Source organism: Triplophysa rosa, linkage group LG6 (genome assembly GCF_024868665.1).
Source record: "Triplophysa rosa linkage group LG6, Trosa_1v2, whole genome shotgun sequence".
Classification (NCBI taxonomy): domain Eukaryota; kingdom Metazoa; phylum Chordata; class Actinopteri; order Cypriniformes; family Nemacheilidae; genus Triplophysa; species Triplophysa rosa.
The window spans coordinates 18,990,652-19,013,347 of record NC_079895.1 but is presented as its reverse complement, the minus strand read 5'-3'; the positions used below and the strand labels follow the sequence as shown (position 1 = coordinate 19,013,347).

The 22,696-nt window shown below is 39.3% G+C and overlaps 1 protein-coding gene across 5 annotated transcripts in view; it reads left to right on the top strand.

Moving 5' to 3' along the window:
- The window catches only part of igf2bp2a (insulin-like growth factor 2 mRNA binding protein 2a), a 111,017-nt gene that overhangs the window by 55,953 nt on the left and 32,368 nt on the right, over positions 1-22,696 (top strand). For 3 of the 5 annotated variants that reach the window (XM_057336469.1, XM_057336468.1, XM_057336470.1), the window contains exons 3-6: positions 17,514-17,562; positions 17,672-17,723; positions 20,185-20,248; positions 21,415-21,699. In XM_057336469.1, the coding sequence (XP_057192452.1) occupies positions 17,514-17,562; positions 17,672-17,723; positions 20,185-20,248; positions 21,415-21,699 (450 nt within the window). Of the gene's footprint in view, positions 1-9,903; positions 10,042-10,516; positions 10,656-17,513; positions 17,563-17,671; positions 17,724-20,184; positions 20,249-21,414; positions 21,700-22,696 lie in introns of those variants that run through there. The other 2 variants (XM_057336471.1, XM_057336473.1) reach the window with 2 other exon arrangements.

Below are 22,696 nucleotides of genomic sequence, written 5' to 3'. Positions count from 1 at the left end.
CATGACATTTGACGGAGGCGACCGCCTCCAATTTCTCTATGCAGGAAAAACCCTGGGCAACTTATTTAACGTAAAGGTTTTTTAATTTCGTTTCTTATTTTTTGCTTGATGTGTGTCTTGATTATTCGTTTTGTTAAAGGCAACCTATCTGACGTTAAGGTTTTTTATGTTCGTTTCTTATTTTTTGCATAGTGTGTGCAGTGGTTGTTCGTTTTGTAAGGTCTGTGTTTAATATAAGCAAATGCCATTGTACTTTTTTTATAGTTTTGTGTGTTTTTATTAAGAAAGATATTGACCCACCATTAATTCAAGCAATTGCTGTTCCCGAATTGCTGGCAATTCAGGTGCACGGCCGCATCTTCGACCACCCCACAGCAAATCCCTCACCCCCAGTGTCACCGGTACTACCTGTGTTTTTACACGTTGATTAACCGGTGGGAGAATTTCATCACCACCACACCCCTACACATTACTATCAGAATCAGAATCAGAATCAGAAGAGCTTTATTGCCAAGTGTGCTTGCACACACAAGGAATTTTCTTTGGTGTTGGAAGCTTCTAGTACAGACATTCAACACAATGACAATACAATATAATACGATTTACAGTCTAAAAGATTGTAAAATATGCATATATAAAATAAAGACTATTTTACAGAAAATGGGGGATAATAACATATAAGAGACATTGTACAGGGTAGTATATAGTAGAATAAACATATTAACAGATTGTATGTACACTTGTGCAAATGGATAATTTAGTAAGTAGAGGTAGTGTTATATACATGTATACATAAGATGTAGATATAATAAGGCACTATAGTGCACACTATAGGAGTAGTGGAAGTGGAATATTGCTCTTAAGGAGCAGTTATCTGTTTAGGAGGGAGATTGCCTGGGGGAAGAAGCTGCTTCTGTGTCTGGAAGTCCTGGTGTTTGGTGCTCTAAAGCGCCGGCCAGAGGGCAGCAGATCAAAGAGTTTGTGTGCTGGGTGTGTCGAGTCAATGATGATTTTTCTTGCCCTGTTTTTCACTCTGGAATCGTACAGGTCCTGAAGTGTGGGCAGAGGAGCACCAATGCTATGCAATGCTACTATGATGCGCTGTTTGCTGTGATGGATTCTTTTAGTCTGAGGACGAATGATTTGAGACGTTTATAACGAAACTAACCGCGGAGGAGTTCAGGAAATATCATTGTGTGTTGCAGGACATAAAGGGGACGGGGTGCGCAGTAATTCATTATCATTTAAAGAGACATACCCCAAAATGGGTTGCTGTGAGCATAGCTGTTTTTGACAAGGCATAAAGGGTTTTGTTTACAAAGCCATTGAGTTTTTGTTTTTAAGCAAAATATGTTACAGACATTTCATGAAGACCCTAATAAATCATACCAACTTGTTGAAAGTGCTTATCTGATGATCCCTTTAAAACTTGCCATCACTGGATTCATTACAGAAAGCTTGACCCAATAATGAACCCAGCAGTTCTCCTCTTGCAACTTCGTCAGGGTGTACGTCCCGTTGAGGATTTTGTTCAGGACTACTGTGGACTGGGCGACTTCAATGAGACTGCTTTAAAAGACATTTTTCGTTTTGGTTTACATGAAGAAATTTTGCAGTAAATGCCATGTCATACTTCACACAGAGTTGACTTTGCTTTGCAAATATGTGGATCGTATTTTACTGTGGGAACTGTAGAAGAGGAACCCCACAGTTCTCCAGTTCGTGCCAAGCCTGAGCCTCTTCAAGTCACTCAAGAGCCCTTTCACAAGATGGCCACCAGCCCAGAGCTTGCTCGCAAGATGGCCGCCAGTCCAGAGCCCACTCGCAAGATGGCCGCCAGTCCAGAGCCTGCTCACAAGATGGCCCCCAGTCCAGAGTCCATGTCAGTGTTCAAGATGGCCGCCTCTCCAGAGTCAGCTAAGATGACAGATTCGAGGCACAGGTGCCTGGTCTCAAAACTGGCAGATACTTCACTGGTGTCTGTGCGGGTGGCTGGTGTCTCAAAGATATCAAACCCGGTAGCCCCAGAGGTGTCTGAGGTATGTCCCCTGTCCACTGTGGTTCCAGTGGTGGCTACATCTCTGTGGTGTGTGTGTGGTCGACACTCTGTTCCTCAGTCTCCCAGAGGTTGCTGCGGCCCACGAACCTGAGCCAAGTACAGTCCAAAAATCTGTCTCTGAGCCAAGTCCAGTTCAAGAGTTCGTTCCCGAGTCTGGTCAAGTCCAAGAGTCCGTCCCTCAGTCTAGTCAAGCCCAAGAATCCATTCCTGAGCCAAGTCCAGTCCATGAGTTCATTCCTGAATCTAGTCAGACCTGAAAATCTGCTCCTGAGCTAAGTCAAGTCTAAGAGTTAACTCCTGAGTCTTGTCAAGCTCAAGAGTCTGCTCCTGAGCCTATTCAAGTCCAAGAGCCTGTTCCTGAGCCAATTCCTGTCCACAAATCTGAGCCAAGTCCAGTCAATGACTCCGTTCCAGAGTCTGGTCGCCTTCAGCCCAGTCACTCTCTCTCTGGTCCTGCTCTGGTCACCACCCACTAAGCTGCTGACTCCATCCTGGCTGCCGTGTCCAGCACCTCTGCTCCATGCTCAAGGCCTACCTCTGCTCCATGTTACAGGCCCGCCTCTGCTCCTCGCTCCAAGCCCTGTTCCCCTTAATGGGCCTGACCCTCCATCCATCCCTCCCCCTGTTCCACCTCCGCTCCACCACCCTCCTGAACTTTTGGGGACTTGTATTGTTTTGGTATTGTCATTGTTCACAGGTGTGTCTTGTTCGTTTTAGTCCACTCTGTGTATAAGTAGCCCTCATGTTTCATTGTCCCTTGTCTAGCTTTGTTCTTGTAACCCTGTTTGGTGAGTGTGGGGAGCGATGCGAGGCGGGGGTTGGGGTATATCAGTTTGCTAGATGGCCATCTGCCAAAACATTAAAAACAATTATATCAGTGATCCAGACTACGACCAAAACACATTTTGTGACCAGTTTTCTAGACAGCATGTACGACCTGCAAATTTTGAATTTCTTCCGGTTGTTATTTCATGTGGAAAGATGAGTAGATCGTGAGCCCAGCAGTGTAGGCTGTGTGTGATCAACTGCGCGGGTCACGCAGCACTGACGTTTCCCGCTGCCATTGCAGACGCGCACAGTTCTGGTAGTTTACACACACAACATGAGTGCGTTACTACGATTCACTGTTTGCGTTCACTTTCTACGTCTGTCTCGCGCACACACACGTCGCGCAGCTTCCAAATCATACTCAACTGCGGATAAGCATGAATGGATGAGCTCGACACATGCGCAGAATGTCATACTGTGGACTCGGCTGTCAACATTTGTCTTGGTAATGTGCTGTACGCGTACACGGACGCGGACGGGATGTGCGGACGACCGCGGACCCTCCTGATGACAAAAATTGCGTCAACATCAGCCATCCGATGGACGATGTCATCGTCTATCGGCCCAACCCTAATATGCACTAGTTTGACGCTGCATTCTTGAACGTGACGAATGGGGAATTTTCTTCTGAAATTCAGTTTAAACAGGTACTCCACTAAAATGATTTCAGTCTGGCTTTATTTGAAGTGCTCAGATAACACACTAGAGAGACACATAAAAATAGCATTTCCATTTAAACTTCTCTTGTTTGTATAGCAATGTGTGATTGGAATTTACAATGCACATAGTGTATTTATCTCAAAGAATCATAGTCAGATGATTATGTAATAACCTTGACAGCATTAGCACACCATAGCATAAACTATTTCAGATCTAATTTAAAAGAACATCTTGTTTCATGACACCTCAGGAGATAGTACTAGATTTTCATTTTACAAACTGAGGTGCTTGGTATTGAAAGGTTTTTGAAGCCAATGGTTTGTAACTCTGCGCACAGGTGGATTGTCCTGTGTGTTAAATGGATGTCACTTCATTGAGTGGGGAAACTTGTGTCCGTGTGTGCCAAGACAAGACTGCCACAAGCCTGCCAAGTGTAGTTCATTCTATCATCAGCCGGTCAGCATCATTTTTTGGCAGCACTAACATTTTAAAATACTTCCTCAAGGGTTTGCAGTTTTTTCAAAATGCTAATATGTGTCTGTGCTGTCTCTCTTTTGGTTCCGATCTTTGCCAAAGGTTTGACCTCTGTGTCGGGTGTGAGACAGGCCCCGTCATGTGACATTAAGTTCCACCAGTAAGCCCATGACCCTACATGGACTTAAATTGCCTTAGTATCAAATCAGAGACTTCATAGTCAAAGTTAATGTTGTAATTTAAGACGTATAAATAAATGCGGCGTGCACAAATGGGCTGCACTTTTCAGAGTCATTTACAATAGATTATCTGATGTTTCTATCTTCCATCACTTTCATCTGTGATTCTCAGCTTTATTTATGCACCTGTAAAACCCACTGGAACATTCATTTTATAAATAAAGTCATTGTTCTGTCTTGTAGGATTGACAGTACCAACATTTATAAACTGATACGAATACTAGTCCAATTCAAAACCAATTTTTAAAGCCTGAATTGATATCCGATTTAAAGAGATAGTTCACAGAAAAAAATGCCAATTCTCTCTTTATTTACTCACCCTCATGTCATTTCAAACCCGTATGACTTTCTTCTACAGAACACACAAAAAAGATATTTTGAAGAATGTTGGTAACAAAACAACATTGGCCCCCATTAACTTTTACGTAGTGTCTATTTACACGGAGTACAAATAGCCTGCCTTGTTGGCAGAGACTATTTACACTAGCTCCGCCCACCAACATGTGATTGGAATAGAGAAAGTGTAAGATTGATGCCATTTCAAACAGCGACTCGAGTGGCATAATGTCATGATCGTGGAAATGAGGACCCAGGTGCAGACAACGGTGGACGGAAAACAAAAGACTTTTAATAAAAAAACACAAATCAAACACCCACGATGGGGAGACAAAATGGGAACAGAGCTAACAATACATAAAATATAAAGCAAAAACTTCCCACGTGGGGGACAAAACAAGCGGACAGGGTATTCAAACAGACTATATAAAACTAAGACAGGACTACACTAAATACACAGAAGACAGGCTCAATGGATAAGCGACACTCACAGGGACTAGGAACAGCGGTGAATACAAAACGAATCAGCACAAGACAAGAGACAGGAGGTCAATATATAGGGAAATACAAACCAGGGATAACGACACAGGGCAGGTGAGGGTAATCAAACACTCAGGAAAAGTTAACGAGGAAACGAGATGGCGGGAACAGAGACGAGGACAGGAGAGAGAAAGTATGGAAGGCCGAAAGGTCAACAATCTCCCTCTCCACATAAAACATAAGGCTTTGTCATGACTCTGCTACAGGACCAAGAAAATCATGACTAAGTGAAGCAGAGCCATGACACATAAAGTGTAAAGTCTGTGTAGGAGACCAGGGTTCTAATCCCGCTGAAAACCTTCTTTAACCTTTTTTATTACTTTACAGATCATAAAGGCATTTGTTTTCAATAAAATTGATTTAAGACTTAAAATTCATCTTTATTCATAAACTTTAGGTTTAGGGTAAGGTTAGGGGTAGGTGTAGGGCTTTAATATCTCCATAAGTTGCCATCATTTTAATAATTTTTATAAATAAAATGATTTACTGTCTGTTATTATAGCATAATGTTTAATGCACACCAATACTGAGGTGAAATAGTAACGTTATCTGCCACTATTTATAAGTAAAAAGCATCTAACTACTATTTCTACTTAATCCAAAGAAAATAGGCCCTACAGCTATTTTTGGTTAGTGTAAATAGCATATCGCTAAGAAAGCTGCTATTTTCACTTAGTGTACTAAGTACTTCACTTACTACTATTTAAACTTAGTGTAAATAGCACATGTCACTATTTTCACTTAGTGTAACAACATGAGGGTAAATAAATGAAAACTTTTTTATTTTTAGGTGAACTATTCCTTTAAGTTACTGATATTAACTAATATCACCTGTTTTCATTCCTGCTTTTTTTTAGTTCGAGGTATGACACATATTTCTTGCATCATTGCATTAATACTTCATATCTTAATTAACATAATTTTGTACAGTTCAATAAGTAAAGAAGCAGGTTGTCAAAAATGCTGTCAAAAATGTGTTTATATCAGGTGCTGAATGGGACTATAATGTGAGGACATTGAAAGTTATAGCCATGATGTTGACGCACTATAACATGTATCGTAATGTGTTTTGTCTTGTGTAGGTAGTAATGCTTGGCATAATTTCAGTGTCGACTTTTAAACTAAATGTAATGGTACTTCTGACGTCCCCAGTGTTTTATAAAGTGCAAGTGTTAAAGCACCCGATAGCATGAGGTTGCATTATTGTAAACCGAGACATAAAGTGATCCAGATTTTTCAACAGGCCTGCTCGATTCAGGGCTGTTGCCGCATGCTGGTCAAGTTCTGCTCAAAGGTGCAAAGACATTAAAATAAAAAAACTAAATCTCTAGACTATATTCAGTTCAGATATTCAAGATGGACATAGCCAACACTGTGCTTCTTTTATTTACTATCTCAGAGATGTTGTGATGTCGCCTTGTTGTGAACACTTCTTTCTGCCTCTCGCTGTCTCAGCCATTAATAACCTGGAGCAAAAGTGGACAAGCTCTTTACCAGAACAACTCTTTGTGTTTCTCTAATGGGTCTGCTATTTACAACAGGTATGTCTCAAAGAGGAACAAGCTGTTGACTAGAGAAGATGAAAGCACAAATAACCGATAAATACTTGCAGATTCTTGTTGGCATTTGTGTGTGTGTGCATGTGTACGCCTGATCCATAAAACAGAGCAGGACTGGAAACAGCTGGTTGACTGTACCCTTATTTACCCAACAACAACTCTGTGCCATGCGCTTTCAAAGCAAACTCCCTGCGTGCAGATTACTGCACTAACTGCATCAGTGCACTAACAACGGCATCCTGCCCTGCCTCCTTCTAAGTCCTGTGTTTTCCTATGCTCACTGCTGGGACAGTGTGCCTGTTATTTAGTGGTGATGTAGTGATTTCTCTCATGCTTTCTTGCTTTCGAGCAGGATCTGAATGGGATTTCATGGAAGTATGGGGTATATAGTGACAGGAGGTGATACACTGGAAGATTTTTTTTTAAACAGGCAATTATTGCGTTATGGATGTGACATTGTATGTTATGGACGTGATATACTGTATAAGCCCTGTTTATTCAAACCCCTGCACTTTTCTGATGCCTGATTTCCAGACATCAGAAAAATATCAGTCTAAGTTTTCTATTTCGATTTATGAGGAATATGGACTGTTATATGGATGACAATTCTTCAAAATGGCACTTACCTGACTGGAATTAAAAATTGCTTTAACAACTTGAAGTGAGACCTCGCATGGGTATTTAAACCACCAAATGTTGACATCTATGCTGTCAGAATAGTAAAAACCTTTGGTAAAAAAAATATTTTTCATTGCAAGGTTGACATTTTCATGTAATCAAATCAATGTGGAGAGAAAGATAAGAAGAGTAGCGCCCATAAATCTGCAGCACATTGAACTTCAACAAGATATTATTTTATGTATTAGAATTTAGTTCAATTTTTTTACTGATTTCTAATATTTTATGGTATTACAACTCCGTCTGTTACAAAAAGTGTGAGTTCTTGTTTCATTCAATATAACTGAATGAGGACCAGGGCTGTCAAGATCCCATATAATAAGTGTCAAGTATCATAAAATTGATAGCTACGTGATTCGTGCGATACACTCCGAGCCTTTAATTAACAGTTATATGATAACCTGATGTGAGGAACAGAAGGTGAGAGGGAGAGAAGAAGATAACTGCAAACAAATGTAACAAATGAATTTAATAATGATACAAATATAAAGCTGAATATACTTGAGGTAACGTGAGTGGAATCATTTATATTCTGTGTGTGTGCACCTGCGTGCTCTATCTCACTCAGAGTCAGTGCTAATCTGTCAAAAAACCCATTTTCAAGAGTTCACAACTAACGCATGCCCACCACAATAACTGTAAAAACAGCAATAAGTTTGTACTGAACAGAAATGACTTCTCACAAAAGCCTTGTACGTTACCCAAAACATAACCCTACATAAACATAAAACACAACTTTTAACATGTCTCCTTTTTTGTTTCTAGTGTGTTTTTATTTAAATTCCAATATCACACATTTTTTGAAAAATTTACAATGATACAAAAGCAGAAGTTGATATTCTATATTTTTACCATTATCACCTAATTTATACAGGAAAAATCACACCTATCACATTTTTTACAGTGTATTGCTAATGCTGCAGCTGTGGTCTCCAAATGTATGCTTTATATCAATTTAGTTTAGACACAAAGTAGAATTGACAAGTTTAATGCACAAACCTTAAACATTAGTTTAGCAACTTTATTCTAAGATATACTAAGCTTGTTCCCTCTTGTTGGTGCTTTCTCCTAGTGGAAAACGCAGTGGTTTTCTGAACCTTCTGTTACCTTAAGATGCTGCTTTGTATTTGTGTTGGTGAGTTTGCTGTATTTCTGTTTCACCGTCTGTGCACCTATTAGTCTTCAGACAGTATATTTCAGCCAGAGAAAGTCTTAAAGCTGTTTTGTTATGTTGGCTGCAAATGAGCAAATGATTAGACTGAAACTGATATAAATAATGTCTAGAAATTCAGAAATCTCTCCGAAAGCATCCCGCTTTTTAGCGATCAATTGCTTTTTATGGAAGTATTTTAAAATATTAATACCTTCAACGTCCTCCTGCAGTAAGCAGATATTTGACTGACAACTTGGTCAGTTACTGGCTACATGTGATTAATTTATTCTGACATTCAGGATCAGTTCAGCCTGAGGTAAACTCCATGAGGAGGTGAAATAGAGTTTTTCACCTACTGTTGCACTTGTGTATATGGTTGAGTGACAATAAAGGGATTTGATTTGAAATACTGATGGTTAGCATGTAGCCTTATAATTGTTTAAAAGTGTAATTCTAGTATCCCAAAGTCCTGTTTTAAAGGGATACTTTACTATCAAATCAAAATTTCCTCATGTTTTACTCACCCTCAAGGCATCCTAACTGAATATGGTTTTCTTCTTGAAGAATAATGCAGTCAGAGTTATAATACCACATATCATTTTACTTCCAAGCGGTAGAATGGAATTGATTGGGTGTTGACTTTTTGAAGCTCCAAAAAGTGCATCCATCGATCAAAGAACTGCTCGACACAGCTCCGTGGTCTTAACAAAGGTCTTCTGAAGCGAATCGATGCGTTTGTTTAAGAGGAATATCAATATTGACAGCGCTATTAACGTTGATGCGCGTCAACCAGAGCCTTGTTTTTCCCTAAAACACCCATTCACTCCCATTCTACCTCTTGGAAGTAAAATGATATGTGGTATTATAACTCTGACTGCATTATTCTTCAAGAAGAAAACCATATTCAGTTAGGATGCCTTGAGGGTGAGTAAAACATGAGGAAATTTTGATTTGATAGTAAAGTATCCCTTTAACTAACCTATATAATGCATTTTCCAGGCACAAAAATCACAGCACGTGTGCCAATAATTAAATACATCACCTTTTCAAGGTTGTTTCAGCAACTGCACTTACACACAGGTTGGCAAGCGCACCACAAGCATCTGTGTGGAGCCCCGCCCCAGAGAATCATCAGTCTTTGTCAATTGGGTCTTTTTACTGGAAGACGGGACTTCCTTTGTAAGAGCGATCATTCCTTTCCATTCAGAGTAATGGCAGTGGCTCATCTTCTTAATATCTTTGGGCGTCATACATGAGTAGAAAGCAGATGTCAGAAGCATTATGATTGGCAGTACAGGATTTGGAAATTGATTCAGGAAGGACACATGACTGGTAATACTGGGTGAACAAGTAAGTGTGATTTAAATTCAGAGAGTGAGCTTATTGTCTTCAGTTCCAAGGGCAGAGAGCTCCACCACTCCACATGAACCATATAAGACTTATCACACCCAGAAGTTCGGAGTGTTAAAGACAAGGTCTGATAACGAAGGAGCAAGGCCTTTGAGTGACTTAAAGGTAAGCAGAAATGACACAGGTAACCAATGGAGGTTAAATAAGATGGGGTAATATAAGCAGATCTACAAGTGTTTACTACAGGAATTGGCTTTAAACTTACTATAGGACAACAAAATGATGAGCTTAAGCTTAATTAACATCAGTAACCTTGCAGCGCGACAGAAAATGTGCAACTTTTTCTTCTCTTGCTGTACTTTAAAGTGGGTGAATTTATAGATAAAATTTCATTGGCAATGGTGTTAACATGATGTTAGCTGGCTTCGGCACAACGTGCATCTCTAAATTCACCCTATTTAAAGCACTGCCCCTAAAAACATTAAAATTAAACTTAATTAAAAAAAATCTAGATTAATTGACAAGTCGTCATTGAATGACTAGTTGACCATCTTTAACCATTTCTAATTTAATACTCATTTTTCACTTCCATAAGTGTCAAGCCTTTGTTGAAAATATTTCTAAATGAGGTTCCCTCCAGGCTCCAGTCCTGTGTCTTCCTGAGTGAACGGCAGGGGCTCTCTGACTGCTGGTTTGAATGAGTGAATAGTGACAGAGCAGCACAGGCACTGTGTACACAGCACATCTTGCATGCTGCATATGGGATCTCAAGCAGGCAGGTGAAAACGCTGCATTCTCATTAGTCTTTCTTTTTGGGAGTCAGAGCTACAGAGTTGGAAAGAGAGTGAGAGGAAGAGGGTGTGTATATAGAGCAAAGGTAGACAGTGCTATTGATAATATATTTTAGTTTGCCTATTAAAGAGTCATGGTCTTGATATGATATGTGAGCACCAGATTGTGAGGGGAAATTTGGATGGCAGAGTTGGGCAATATATTGATCATTCATAATATATTCACAATGATTAAAAAAACTTTAAAATAAGCAACACCATGTTTCTCAACTGTTTTAATGCACTTTTGTAATCCTTCCTGGTTTCGTGACTGAAGTACATAGAAGAAACGATGTGTTCCCGAGTGTGGTTCATTCTATTCTCTCCTCTCTCTTTGGAGTCGAAAGTGTTAATATTACTAATATATTTACCTACATTTTTATATTTATTACTGTGCATAAAATTTAGAGTTATTCAAACTGTCTCAGTATGTTAGACGTCTTGTTCCTCACGTAAGAAATGCAAAGTAATATATAAAATGTGCAAGTGGATCATACAAGAACACAGAGACAGGTTGAACATGTCTCACCTGTAAATCAAAACATCTCTCTGTCCCAGCCCATAAAGCCCCACCTTTCATTATAGAACAAAATAAAACATTGCTTGAGAGTATTCAAAACATTCAAATCTTTCGAAACAGTCTACGCCTGTTTATCGAACACGGTTTTGTGTAGCATTAACCTTTATACCTCTTGTGTTGTAAGAGTGCCTTCTGTTTAAAAGATACAATTAGGATAGCATTTTGTAGGTTTCATTCTATACATTTACATGTGATAAATGACTGTTAGAGACAATGCCTAGGACAGCAATTTTGTGAGTGGATCTCCTTATTTTCTGGGCTAAATGAATGGGCTGTACCATTGGAAAACATTAGTATTATTATGTCAAATTATTATTTAAAAACAGAAGGTGGCATAATCTATTGTTTTCATTTTAACAGTGCCTTTTATCTGTAAAAAATTGTGAGAAGAGGACTCTAGGGTGGTTCTGAGTTTCACTTCCTAGTTATGTAGTGACATAACTAGAAACTGGACAGAAAAATCTGAAAGTTGTAACAGCCAGGAGGAAGTCATGACAAAAAAATGCTTTAGTCCAAGTCTTTAATCTACAATAGCAGACTTGTAGTCCAAGTCTACAACACACTGTTGCTTAGTGTTAAAGGATCAGTTCACCCAAAAATGAAAATTCTGTCTTCATTTTCTCACCCTCAAGTTGTTCAATCTGTATAAATTTCTTTGTTCTGATGAACACAGAGAAAGATATTTGGGAGAATGCTTGTAACGAAACAGTTCTTGGCCACCATTGTCTGCCATAGTAGGAAAAATTGTTTTATACATTTATTTGTTCTGTTGAAGACAAAAGAAGATATTTTGAACTGTGTAGGAAAGGAAACCGTTCTAGGGCACTTTCCATTGTAATTTTTCCTGCTATGGTAGTCAATTTATACAGATTTGGAACAACTTGAGGGAGAATTTTTCATTTTGAGTGAACTGTCCCTTCTAAGCTGTACCGGGGACTGCCACAGAGGAATTGAGTTGATTTTGTACATTGTTGTCAGATGACTTTGAAAAAATACGTATATTTTCATAATATTTCCATCTACACTCCAACATGCTCTCTCTGCATTTGGGAAATTCTCAAGAAAACCAACAAATTGGACATAACCAGCAAAGAGATGATTCCTTATGAGTTTATTGGGAATGAAGAATTCAGCTTTGTCTTTTCAAGTTTTTCTGCATCCATAGCAACTAAAACCAGCTTTTTAAAGTGTCTGCTTGAAATCGCAGCCTGAGTTCAAGACATTTGAAGTAGGATTCTATTTCATGCATCTAAGGAGGGAGCAAATACTCCTTACACTTTAAACAAAGCTCTTCTTCTGTTTCGGATCTCTTTTATGAGACCACACTGTGGGATGTATAGGACAGACATGGAAGATTGGCCATCTGTGGCTTGCACACTGCCGCCCGATGTCGGTTTGTGTATGTGTCCTGCCACCCATATGGAGTGGAGCCACAGTGTCTCATCTCTGCTTCTGAGTGCGTTTTTTTTGTTTCTGTAAATGTTACTCAGCATACACTTTGCTCCCCCATGAGGCTGATGTGTATTTAGATGAAAATGCAACAATGAATGGTCATTGTGTCATGAATGGTGGGTGGTGAGAGACACGGAGACAAGGACAGAGGACCCAAGTGCAGACAGCGGGTAAGGGTTAACACAAACTTTAATAAATAATAAGCAACAAAACAAAGACCCACATGGGGGTAAAGTAACAAACATGGAAACAGGAACAAGACTAACTAAACTAACAGGACTAGACTAAAACACATCACAACTACAAAATAAACTAAACTAACTCAAAGACAGGAACTCACCACATTACACAAACACGACACAGTACAATGAACCAACACGAGACAGAAGACACAAGGGCATTATAAAGGGGATAAATCAAGAGGGGACAGGTGCAGGACATGAACTAATTAACAAACAATAACGAGGAGACGAAAGGGCGGGAACAGAGACGCCACACCGGAGAGAGGGAGTATATGGAATACCAAAACTGACTCTCTCCACATAAAACAAGAGGTTCTATCATGGTTCTGCCACTAGGTCAAGAAAAGCAAGACAAGGTGGGGCAGAACCATGACACATTGTATTTGTTAGTGCCGGTTTCCCATCTAACTGGCACCTGTGCTTGTCGGCTGGTCGGCAGGAGGTTTAAAGCTGAACATTTCAGTGCTAAAAAGAAAAAAATGTACATTGGTGTTTTTGGTTCTGTTGACGTTGAGAGATTTGTCTTCATTAGGCCGTAACCAGGGTTCAAATGATGTACATCATGTTGTTCACAGCTGTCTGATGCCACCAGCTGCTTTTATCTAGAAGCTAAAAGGTTTTATCTTTAATGGACCAGTATCCAAAACCACAACCAAATGCATCGTTCATGCGGTATTTTACGCAATAATGCATTTTCATTGGCAGTCTCTTGTTATTTCTCATTCTTGCATCCAGATTGCCACCCACTTCCTGTCTTTGCCGTATCCACAGATTGAAGATCACAGATCTTTGGTTTTTGATAGAAGTGCTCGCTTTACTTTAGCCTCAGTACACGTGCAACACTTTATTTGACGTCTCTCCTCATGTGCCCGCGTTGCGGCCAGGTGATTTATGTATGGTGAATATCATTTCATCTGGCTGACAGTGATGATCGGACGGTGGTTGTTAGCACGTCTGAAATGTCCTGGCCCAGGGTGAATGGTCCCAGTTTGGCCTGTCTGCTACACGGTGAACGTTCCCTCGCACCGTCCGCGCGGATGTGAGGGTCTGTATGCGAGCGAGTGCGGCGACACGGATTTCGAGCTCCTGCTCTGCAGCTGGCTGCTGTAAATATTAGCTTTTCAAATGAACGTGGCCACCCTCAGATATTCAAAGGCAGAAATTGAGCAGCATGTTTTTTATTTAGTTGTCTGGCACCCTTTTCTAAACCAGCAGCAGACAGCTTGGTTACATTCGACAAACATAAGGTAAGCAGGGCATTCAGCCTCCATCTTCGGGTGCTGGTGGTTTTGGACCGGGGTGAAGGGGTCTGTGAGACTTCTTCCAGAAGGGCAATGGGTTCAGCTCCATTACACATAAATATAAACAAATACTCGGCGAAGAGTTTCGAAAATAACGAGCTAATAAAGCTGCTCCCTCCCGATGGCACGTCATGAATTGATCCTCAGAGATCCAAAACCTTGCTGTGTTTGAGCTTATTTATGGCACGCGTGGTTATGAGCGTGTCTGACAGAAGTGGAATTCAAGGGTTTTACTTCAGTGTCCACTTGTTTCTGAGTGCTTTTGTATTTGAATGTTTGCACACTAAGTTCAACTGTTCCTGGACATGTATTTATACAATCTGCTGAAGTGGACAGCTTTTTAATGTTTGTTTTTGGCCTCTTTGACGATTTAAATATAGCGACAGTGGGAGAGACAAACGCACAGGAGAGAATGGAACTTGGATATTGTGCAAGCCAGATTTAAACTCAAATAACCCGTACAAGCCCCCACGCACAGCATGCACACTAATCTCAAGGTCACACCTTGTACGACGCGGACAAGTGAACGTGTGCCGATGTTTATAATGAAGGTGGAGACTTTGATGTCCAGTGAAATTTGCTGAGGTTTAGCAGGATCCTCCTGTGACGGGCAGGGTTTGTTCATATGCTTCTGAGCATGCGTTCATCCAGGAAGGGCTCAGTAATCCAGCGCCGCCACAGGTATGCTGAATATGAGGAGCCCCTGAAGAGTTGTGGAGAGCACTGTCACTTTTTCCACCCCAGCAGGTTGGAGGAGAGATGGAGAGATGAAGGAAGAGAAGGAAAGAACATGGATGGTTATGGCGGTTAGAAGGAGCGAGAGAGGCCGTCCACTTGTGTTGTTGGCACTTTTACCTCAACACTGGTTGCCACAGGGCATAACATTGAACCATCACTGTCATTCCTTCTGTGCCTCCAAAATCAGCCATCCATCTTATTCCCATTTTTGGGAAGAAAGAGACATAAAAAACGCAGATCACGCAAAAAAGAAAATTGTTTTTACTCATCCTCATGTCAATTTAAACCTGTATGACTTTCTTTCTTCTGCAGAATACAAAATAAGATATTTTGAAGAATGTTGGTAACCAAAACAACATTGGCCCCCCTTGACTTCCATTGTATGAACACAAAACCACTGTGACATATCTCAAAGTATCTTCTTTTGTCATATTTCTGCTGTCCCTCTGAAACTTTGTATCTCCATATTTTGTTATTTTAATTTTTTGCCAAAATTTTTATTAATCACCCTTTATGTTTATCACTGGTATTTGTAAATATCTAACCAATAAAAAGTATTAAAAAGTGCTTGACAACTTTGACAACACAGTATTTAATTATTTTTACCATTAATTATTTTTTCAACTTCCTGAAAACCGAATTTGGACATCCAAGGCTTTGTAAGGTCGGCACCGATATATAGGTTTTGAACCACATGAAAGTGAATAAATGAGGAAAGAATTTGTAATTTTGGATGAATTTCTTAACCCATTTCACCTCACATTTTCATTATATGATGTGAAGGTTTGGGGAAACTACACATCATTCTGATCATTTATCTTTATTTTTAAAAACTCCTTACATTTGAAACACTGAATGTATTCAGGAAAACAATCATATTTCTTACTTTATTTAGCATGCCGTTTGATTTCAACCACACAACCATAATAAATTCCACACACTAGTAAGAACAATAAAAGCATCTCTCATATGTTCATTTTTAACTTACAATAGATTTATGTTTATTGTTTAAATATTCATATGCTCTCGGTCTACCCTAATGGAATGTCACAATGAAGTGGTGATGGTTTGGATATGCTAGCTAAACTGGCATGCTCTACTGGGATATCCCAAATTGCCCCTCTTCAACAGTAAGCTTAGAAGAATTGACAGTACACAGGCCACAGAGATGTTGAAGGTGATGTGCCTGCTACAGCCGAGGCTTAGACGGTGTGGAGGAAGTGTCACGGTTTACAAAGCTTTGTAAGCGCTAAGTTTCCAGTCGAGCCTGACTCTTTCTGTCTCGCTAGAGTGTTGCAGAAGGGATTGAAGAGAGAGTGAAAAAATCTGCAGACTTGAGTCAGGGGGAGAGCGGCTTTTGGAGCGAATTCTATCTGGCATCTTTATAAGCCTCTTTTGTGCAGCCTTGATCTGTTAGTTTTCTCTGCATACTTCTTATCAGAATCTACCTGTGAAGGAGCTCTAATGAACATCAAAAGTGCTTGTCAGATGTCCCTTGCTTTTTCTTTGCTCTTTGAGTCGCTTTCCTTCGGTCAGCTCGGTTCCACTCATTTTAATGTAGTTGTTAACAGCTTGCGGTGGAGCGGTTTGTGTGGCTTTGGTGTCGGTACGCTCGCAGGCTGCTGAGTAGCATCGGATTTGACGAATGAAGGAGCACAGAACAGTCCCTCTGGCAAAAGAGTGAATGAGGGAACTGCGCTCTCTTAAGTAAGCCATTTCTTACTCTCACACTCTCTCTCCGCTGAGCACGTTTCATTGGATAGTTGCCCGCAGTGAAGTGTTGAGGGAAGCTCGTGATCGGTTTTTAGCAAATTTTAGAGTGATGCAAAAAGACTATGTTAAGGACTTTGTAGTTCAGGAAGACATTTTGAAACCCACATGACATTTGTGATGTACTGACAGTGTCTGTATCTGTCAGTATATTGTAAACAGTTTAGCAATTAGATTAGCAATTAGGATTTTGAAAGCAAACTATACCAGGGCTTGTATTAGTATATATATTGTTTGGTAACAAAAATAATTATAATTTATTAATATTATAAAAATACTATTACATCTGATTACATGTGATGGTTAACATGCTGTTTATAATGAATAACTATGCTTTTATTTACCAATATATTAATCAACATGTCATAACAACATGCAAGTCACATGAACTCCTATTGGATATCACAGCCTTGCATCACTACTCATTTGTATAAAATTAAACATTGTATAACTTTGTTGCATCACCAATGCTCACTGTCATTCATGTCACGTCAATTGTCATTCAAGATAAATAAGTGTTGTTGCTGAAAATCACTGTCAGTGTGAACAGTAGTTTTGTTTCTGGAATTTTTAGACAAAACTACTACATTTCTATTGTATGATTTCACTCTGTCTCCCTTTCTTTCTCTTTTCACATTTCTTGGTCTCACCCCCTCTATGCAAGTTTCTCCTTTCTGTTTTGTCACTTGTTTCACTTTCTTACTCTCTTTTTCTGTCTCCGCAGGAGTCGGAGGATTCAGATCCGGAACATTCCCCCTCATCTGCAGTGGGAGGTAAGTGTGTAACCACTGAGTGTGTGTGTGTGGTCAGGATTCTGCTTTATCCTCTGGGGAGGGGGGGGGCAAAGTGTGTGTATAACATATCATATCATTTACATTGCAGGTTTTGGACGGCCTTTTAGCACAGTATGGTACTGTAGAAAATGTGGAACAAGGTAAAGACACCAATAATATTGTCATCATCCTTTGAAACCTTGTGTGTCGAAATTTGCTGTATTTCAGGGAATAGAAAAAACACTGTACTTTTAAAATTATTAGATACTCTGTTGTTGTCACAGTTGACAAGCACTTTTTATTCTTTTTATTGGTTAGCTATTTGCAAATCCCAGTCACAATCATAAAGGGTGACAAATAATTATGACTTATGACAAAAAAATTAAATCACGAAATATGGAGATACAATGTTTCGGAAGGACAGCAGTGATACACACATTCTTTATACATTTATATAGTTTTAGGCTTAAATCTTTATGTGACTAAATATGTCCATGGATTCTTTGTCTTATGTCAATTTTCCATTTATGAAACAATAAAGAGCCCTTTATGTTGGAGAAAAAACAGACCATGTCATATAACACATGTGCTGATGTACCCACATGTGGTTGTATATAATGACGAACAGACTCTATGGGCTACAGAGACAATGTGTGCATTCACATCACACGTTATTCAAACTCAAATCACATCAACACGTGCTGGCGAGGGAGACATCTCAGTTCGGGAGTTCAGTAATTGCTTCACCAAAACAGAGAGAGAGGGAAGACATACAGGCAGGGCGTTAGAGATGTGTGTGAATGAGAAGTCGCAGGCAGACAGTGCATGAGAGGGATGAACTCAGTGCTCGTGCTAGAATGAACAGTGTGGCGGAGTGTGGATTGAAGTGGGAGAGGGTGGCACGGCTCCAGATGTAATGTGTGGTTTTGTGGCGTGGTAATATGAAGGTAAATGTAGGCGCCTGTGGTCTCTCTCATACGCAGCTGAGGCAGTCATCATTTACACCTGGTTTAAATGTGCGTCTCATGTGATCACTTGCTGTCCGGAAGGGAGGGGCTATTGATTTAGAGACTATATGAATCATGGGGACGTTCACAGTGGGCATGTGTCACTTCAAATTATTGAGCCAAGAGTTTAAATGCTTAAAGAAATTAAAATACTTTAAACTTTAATGCATGAAGTATAGCAGCCTCAGTTAAGATATTTTCCCATGTGTTTTTATTGCTCTTAAAGGGACAGTTCAACCAAAAATAACAATTCTGTCACCATTTACTCACCCTCAAGTTGTTCCAAACCTGTATAAATGTCTGTGTTCTGATGAACACAGAGAAAGAGAAAGAATGCTACCATAGTAGGAAAAATAACAATAGTCAAAAGTGCCCCAGAACTGTTTGCTTTCCTACATTCTTCAAAATATATTTTTTTGTGTTCAACAGAACAAAGAAATATATTAAGCAATTTTTCCTACTATGGTAGTCAGTGTTGGCCAAGAACTGTTTGGTTACAAGATTTCTTCCAAATATCTTTCAGTGTGTTCATCGGAACAGAAATTTGTACAGATTTGGAACAACTTGAGGGTGGTGAGTACATGAAGACAGATTTTTCTTAATAAACTGTCCCTTTAATTATGACAAGTATCAATGGTCTTCATGACACTTCAATTGACAAAAAGTCAGGGCTCGTAGAAAACCCACAGTTTCCTGCTAAAATAAAATGTTCTGGCACATGTGCACTCATCTGATAAATAAGGATCTTTCTGACATGATTTGAAGGCAGATGCCTGTAATATTTAGACTTTGTGTGATGTTTCCTCATTGGTTATGCTCATTGGTTCTTAGATTGATCGCATACCCGGATTTGTGGTTGTCTTCTTCTGTGAAGCATTGGATTTCTGCCCAGCCCGTCCCACTCTGCTTCCTCCAGACAGACTGTCTAGTCCACTAGACACACAACTCCATCTAATCAATAAAGAGGCAGGCTTTCCTCTGAAGAATGTCACACGCACATTGTGTCAGAAGCGGCTTCTGGCTGTAACTATTGAAATGACATTAAAGGATTCCTTGTAATGTGTCAAAAACTTTGCTTAGTTCATTTAGTGTCTTCATGGCTCAACCAGAAGAGCATGGCTCTGGCAAAGACAAGGTCACGGGTTGGATTTCCAGGGAACACACATACTGCACTGCAGTCCCCATCTGCCAAATGCATAAAATAAGAAATTTCACACTCTTTAGGGAATATACTGTAATACCTGTCCTTTAACAGGTCCAGAGGTGTGTGCTGGTGTGAGTTAGCAGGAGGAACGTGTATAGCTGAATTAACTGTTGAAATGGAGTCCTTAATCTCATTGTGTGTGTATTTCGATGACATCTTTGATCTGTGGACATGAGGAGCGTTTTGTGCATTTGGCTACAGCACAGTATTCCCTGTTTTATATGCAGTCACACAAGTGGCTTTTCACAGCACTAGTGGAAAACTGCGTTTGTTTGTCTGTATGCACCAAACACAAAAGCACACAGCCACACATGCTTATGAATATGACTGAGCTACCACTTCTTAACATGAACTCTAACCTCTCTCTCTCTCTCTCTGTCTCTTTGATTTGCCCTGTCTCACTCTTTGCAGTTAACACTGATACAGAAACAGCTGTGGTGAATGTCACATACTCAACAAAAGAGGAGGCTAAAATGTAAGTGTGTTAGCTTATTTTACTCCTCATATCGAAGGGGGTCTTTTCTATGAGGAGCCGTTTAGGCCTTAATTATTGAAATGACTCTTACAAACACTAGTGAAATAAAAACACAGATCGAACTTAGTGAAATTCATTCATATGTATTAATGAAATACATCTTACAAGCACTAGTGAAATAAAAACATTGATCGAACTTAGTGAAATTCATTCATATGTATTACTGAAATACCTCTTACAAACATTACTGAAATCATTCATTTTACAAACACTAACGAAAGTCATTCACATGTATTACTGAAAAGTCTTTTACAAACACTAGTGAAATTCATTCATTCAGTATGCATGCTAAACAGCCTCTTATACAGTAAACACAAGTGCACTACGGAGGCAACATATTTCAGGTATAGTTGTGTATAGTAGTGTAGTTGATGAGAGCTTATTTCACTTGAAAAGAAAGCTGCACCCGCACTTCCGTTTAGTTTGATTTGAATTTGAATAATTCAATATTTCATAATTTAAAAATATTTTTATTAAATGTTTATTTTGTTGTTTCTCTAATTAAATTAATTTATTGTTTTTTGCGTCCTGAATTTTATTGTCTTCATAATATCTCATAACATCTAAAGTCTTGGCCCAAATGACATCATCTTACAGGAATTGACATCATCGTACTGTAGAAAAACAAAAGCACAAAGTATTATATAGTATTATATTATATACAAGAAAGGCTATTCTATGCTTGACCTTGGCATATGTTTACTTAAATTAAGTTAAATAAAAATATGGGCATAATTATTATTTAAAAGTTACAGAGCTCCAAAAATAATGCACAAGTAAAATAAACCGTCCAAAAAATTACAGCCTTTAAAGGGATACTTTACTATCAAATCAAAATTTCCCCATGTTTTACTCACCCTCAAGGCATCCTAACTGAATATGGTTTGCTTCAAAAAGTCAACACCCATTCACTCCCATTCTACCGCTTGTAAGTAAAATGATACGTGGTATTATAACTCAGACTGCATTATTCTTCAAGAAGAAAACCATATTCAGTTAGGATACCTTGAGGATGAGTAAAACATGGGGAAATTTTGATTTGCTAGTAAAGTATCCCTTTAATTAATTTGCATCCTGTTGATAATTGTTCCTCTTTGTTTATTCAGAGCTGTAGAGAAGTTAACAGGACAGAAGTTTGAGGATTACTCCTTTAAAGTGTCTTATATTATGGATATGGATGCTGCTCCCCCTCTCCCTGTGACCCGGAATCGTCGTGGAAGGGCGTCACGGGAAGAGGACTCTCAGCCCGGCACCTCTGGAGGCTCCTTGGGGCCCCGGCAGAAACAGCCAGACTTCCCCCTGCGTATGCTGGTGCCCACGCAGTTTGTGGGAGCCATTATTGGCAAGGAGGGACTCACAATCAAAAACATAACCAAACAAACACAGACTAAGTAAGTGTGAGAGTGTATTCTATCTCTTTTCTACTCTTTCAAAAAAAAAAAACTTTAGCTCTGTGTACTGTGATAGGCTATATGAGACCAATTTTCTTTTATTGCACTTATGCTTTTTGTTGTCCTTATGTTGTTCCAATTGCTTCCATTGTTTCCCTCCTCTGTGAGTTGCTTTGGATAAAAGTGTCTGCTAAATTACTAAATGTAAATGTATTGGTGGGACGTGCACAAATTCAAACACACTTGCTCAATAAGATCCTGAGGAGTCAATTTGCTATATTCCATCCTTTCATTATTATTATTATTATTATTATAATAACCTTTATTTAACCAGGAAAATTAAAAAACTTTTGAGATTTACAATCTCATTTACAGGAGGGTCCTGGCCAAGATAGGCGGCACAATTTAGTTACATGACAACATAAAGTTACATTTAAATTTCAAACACAAAAACATACAAAATTCACTCAAAACAATTGCAAGGTGACTCTACAACCAAATCCTTTAAAATACATTTAAAATTATTTAATGATACCAACTCTTTTAAACCTTTGTCTTGTAAGTGGTTCCAATCAAATGGAGCAGCAGAACTAAATGCCCGTTTACCCACATTTGTCCGAACTTTAGGGATGTTTAAGAGATAGTAGTCCTGTGAACGAAGCCCATAACTCTTTACACCCTTCTGAGAGATATTTTGTTGTAGGTATAAAGGAAATAACCCTAAAATAACGTTATATATAAATAAATACCAATGCTTAAGTCTACGGGATGACAATGCCGGCCATCCAACCCGAGAGTACAAAAAGCAATGATGAGTAAGGGCTTTTGAGTTGGAGATAAACCTCAATGCACCATGATAAACTCAATCCAACGTCTGTAATCAATGCTTAGGTGCCTGCATATACAGGGGTGCACATAAGTTTTTCTATCTGGTTCTCAAGAGAGCACCTGGAGATTCGGTTTGGTGCTCACATTGCACATAATGTGACAAATTATA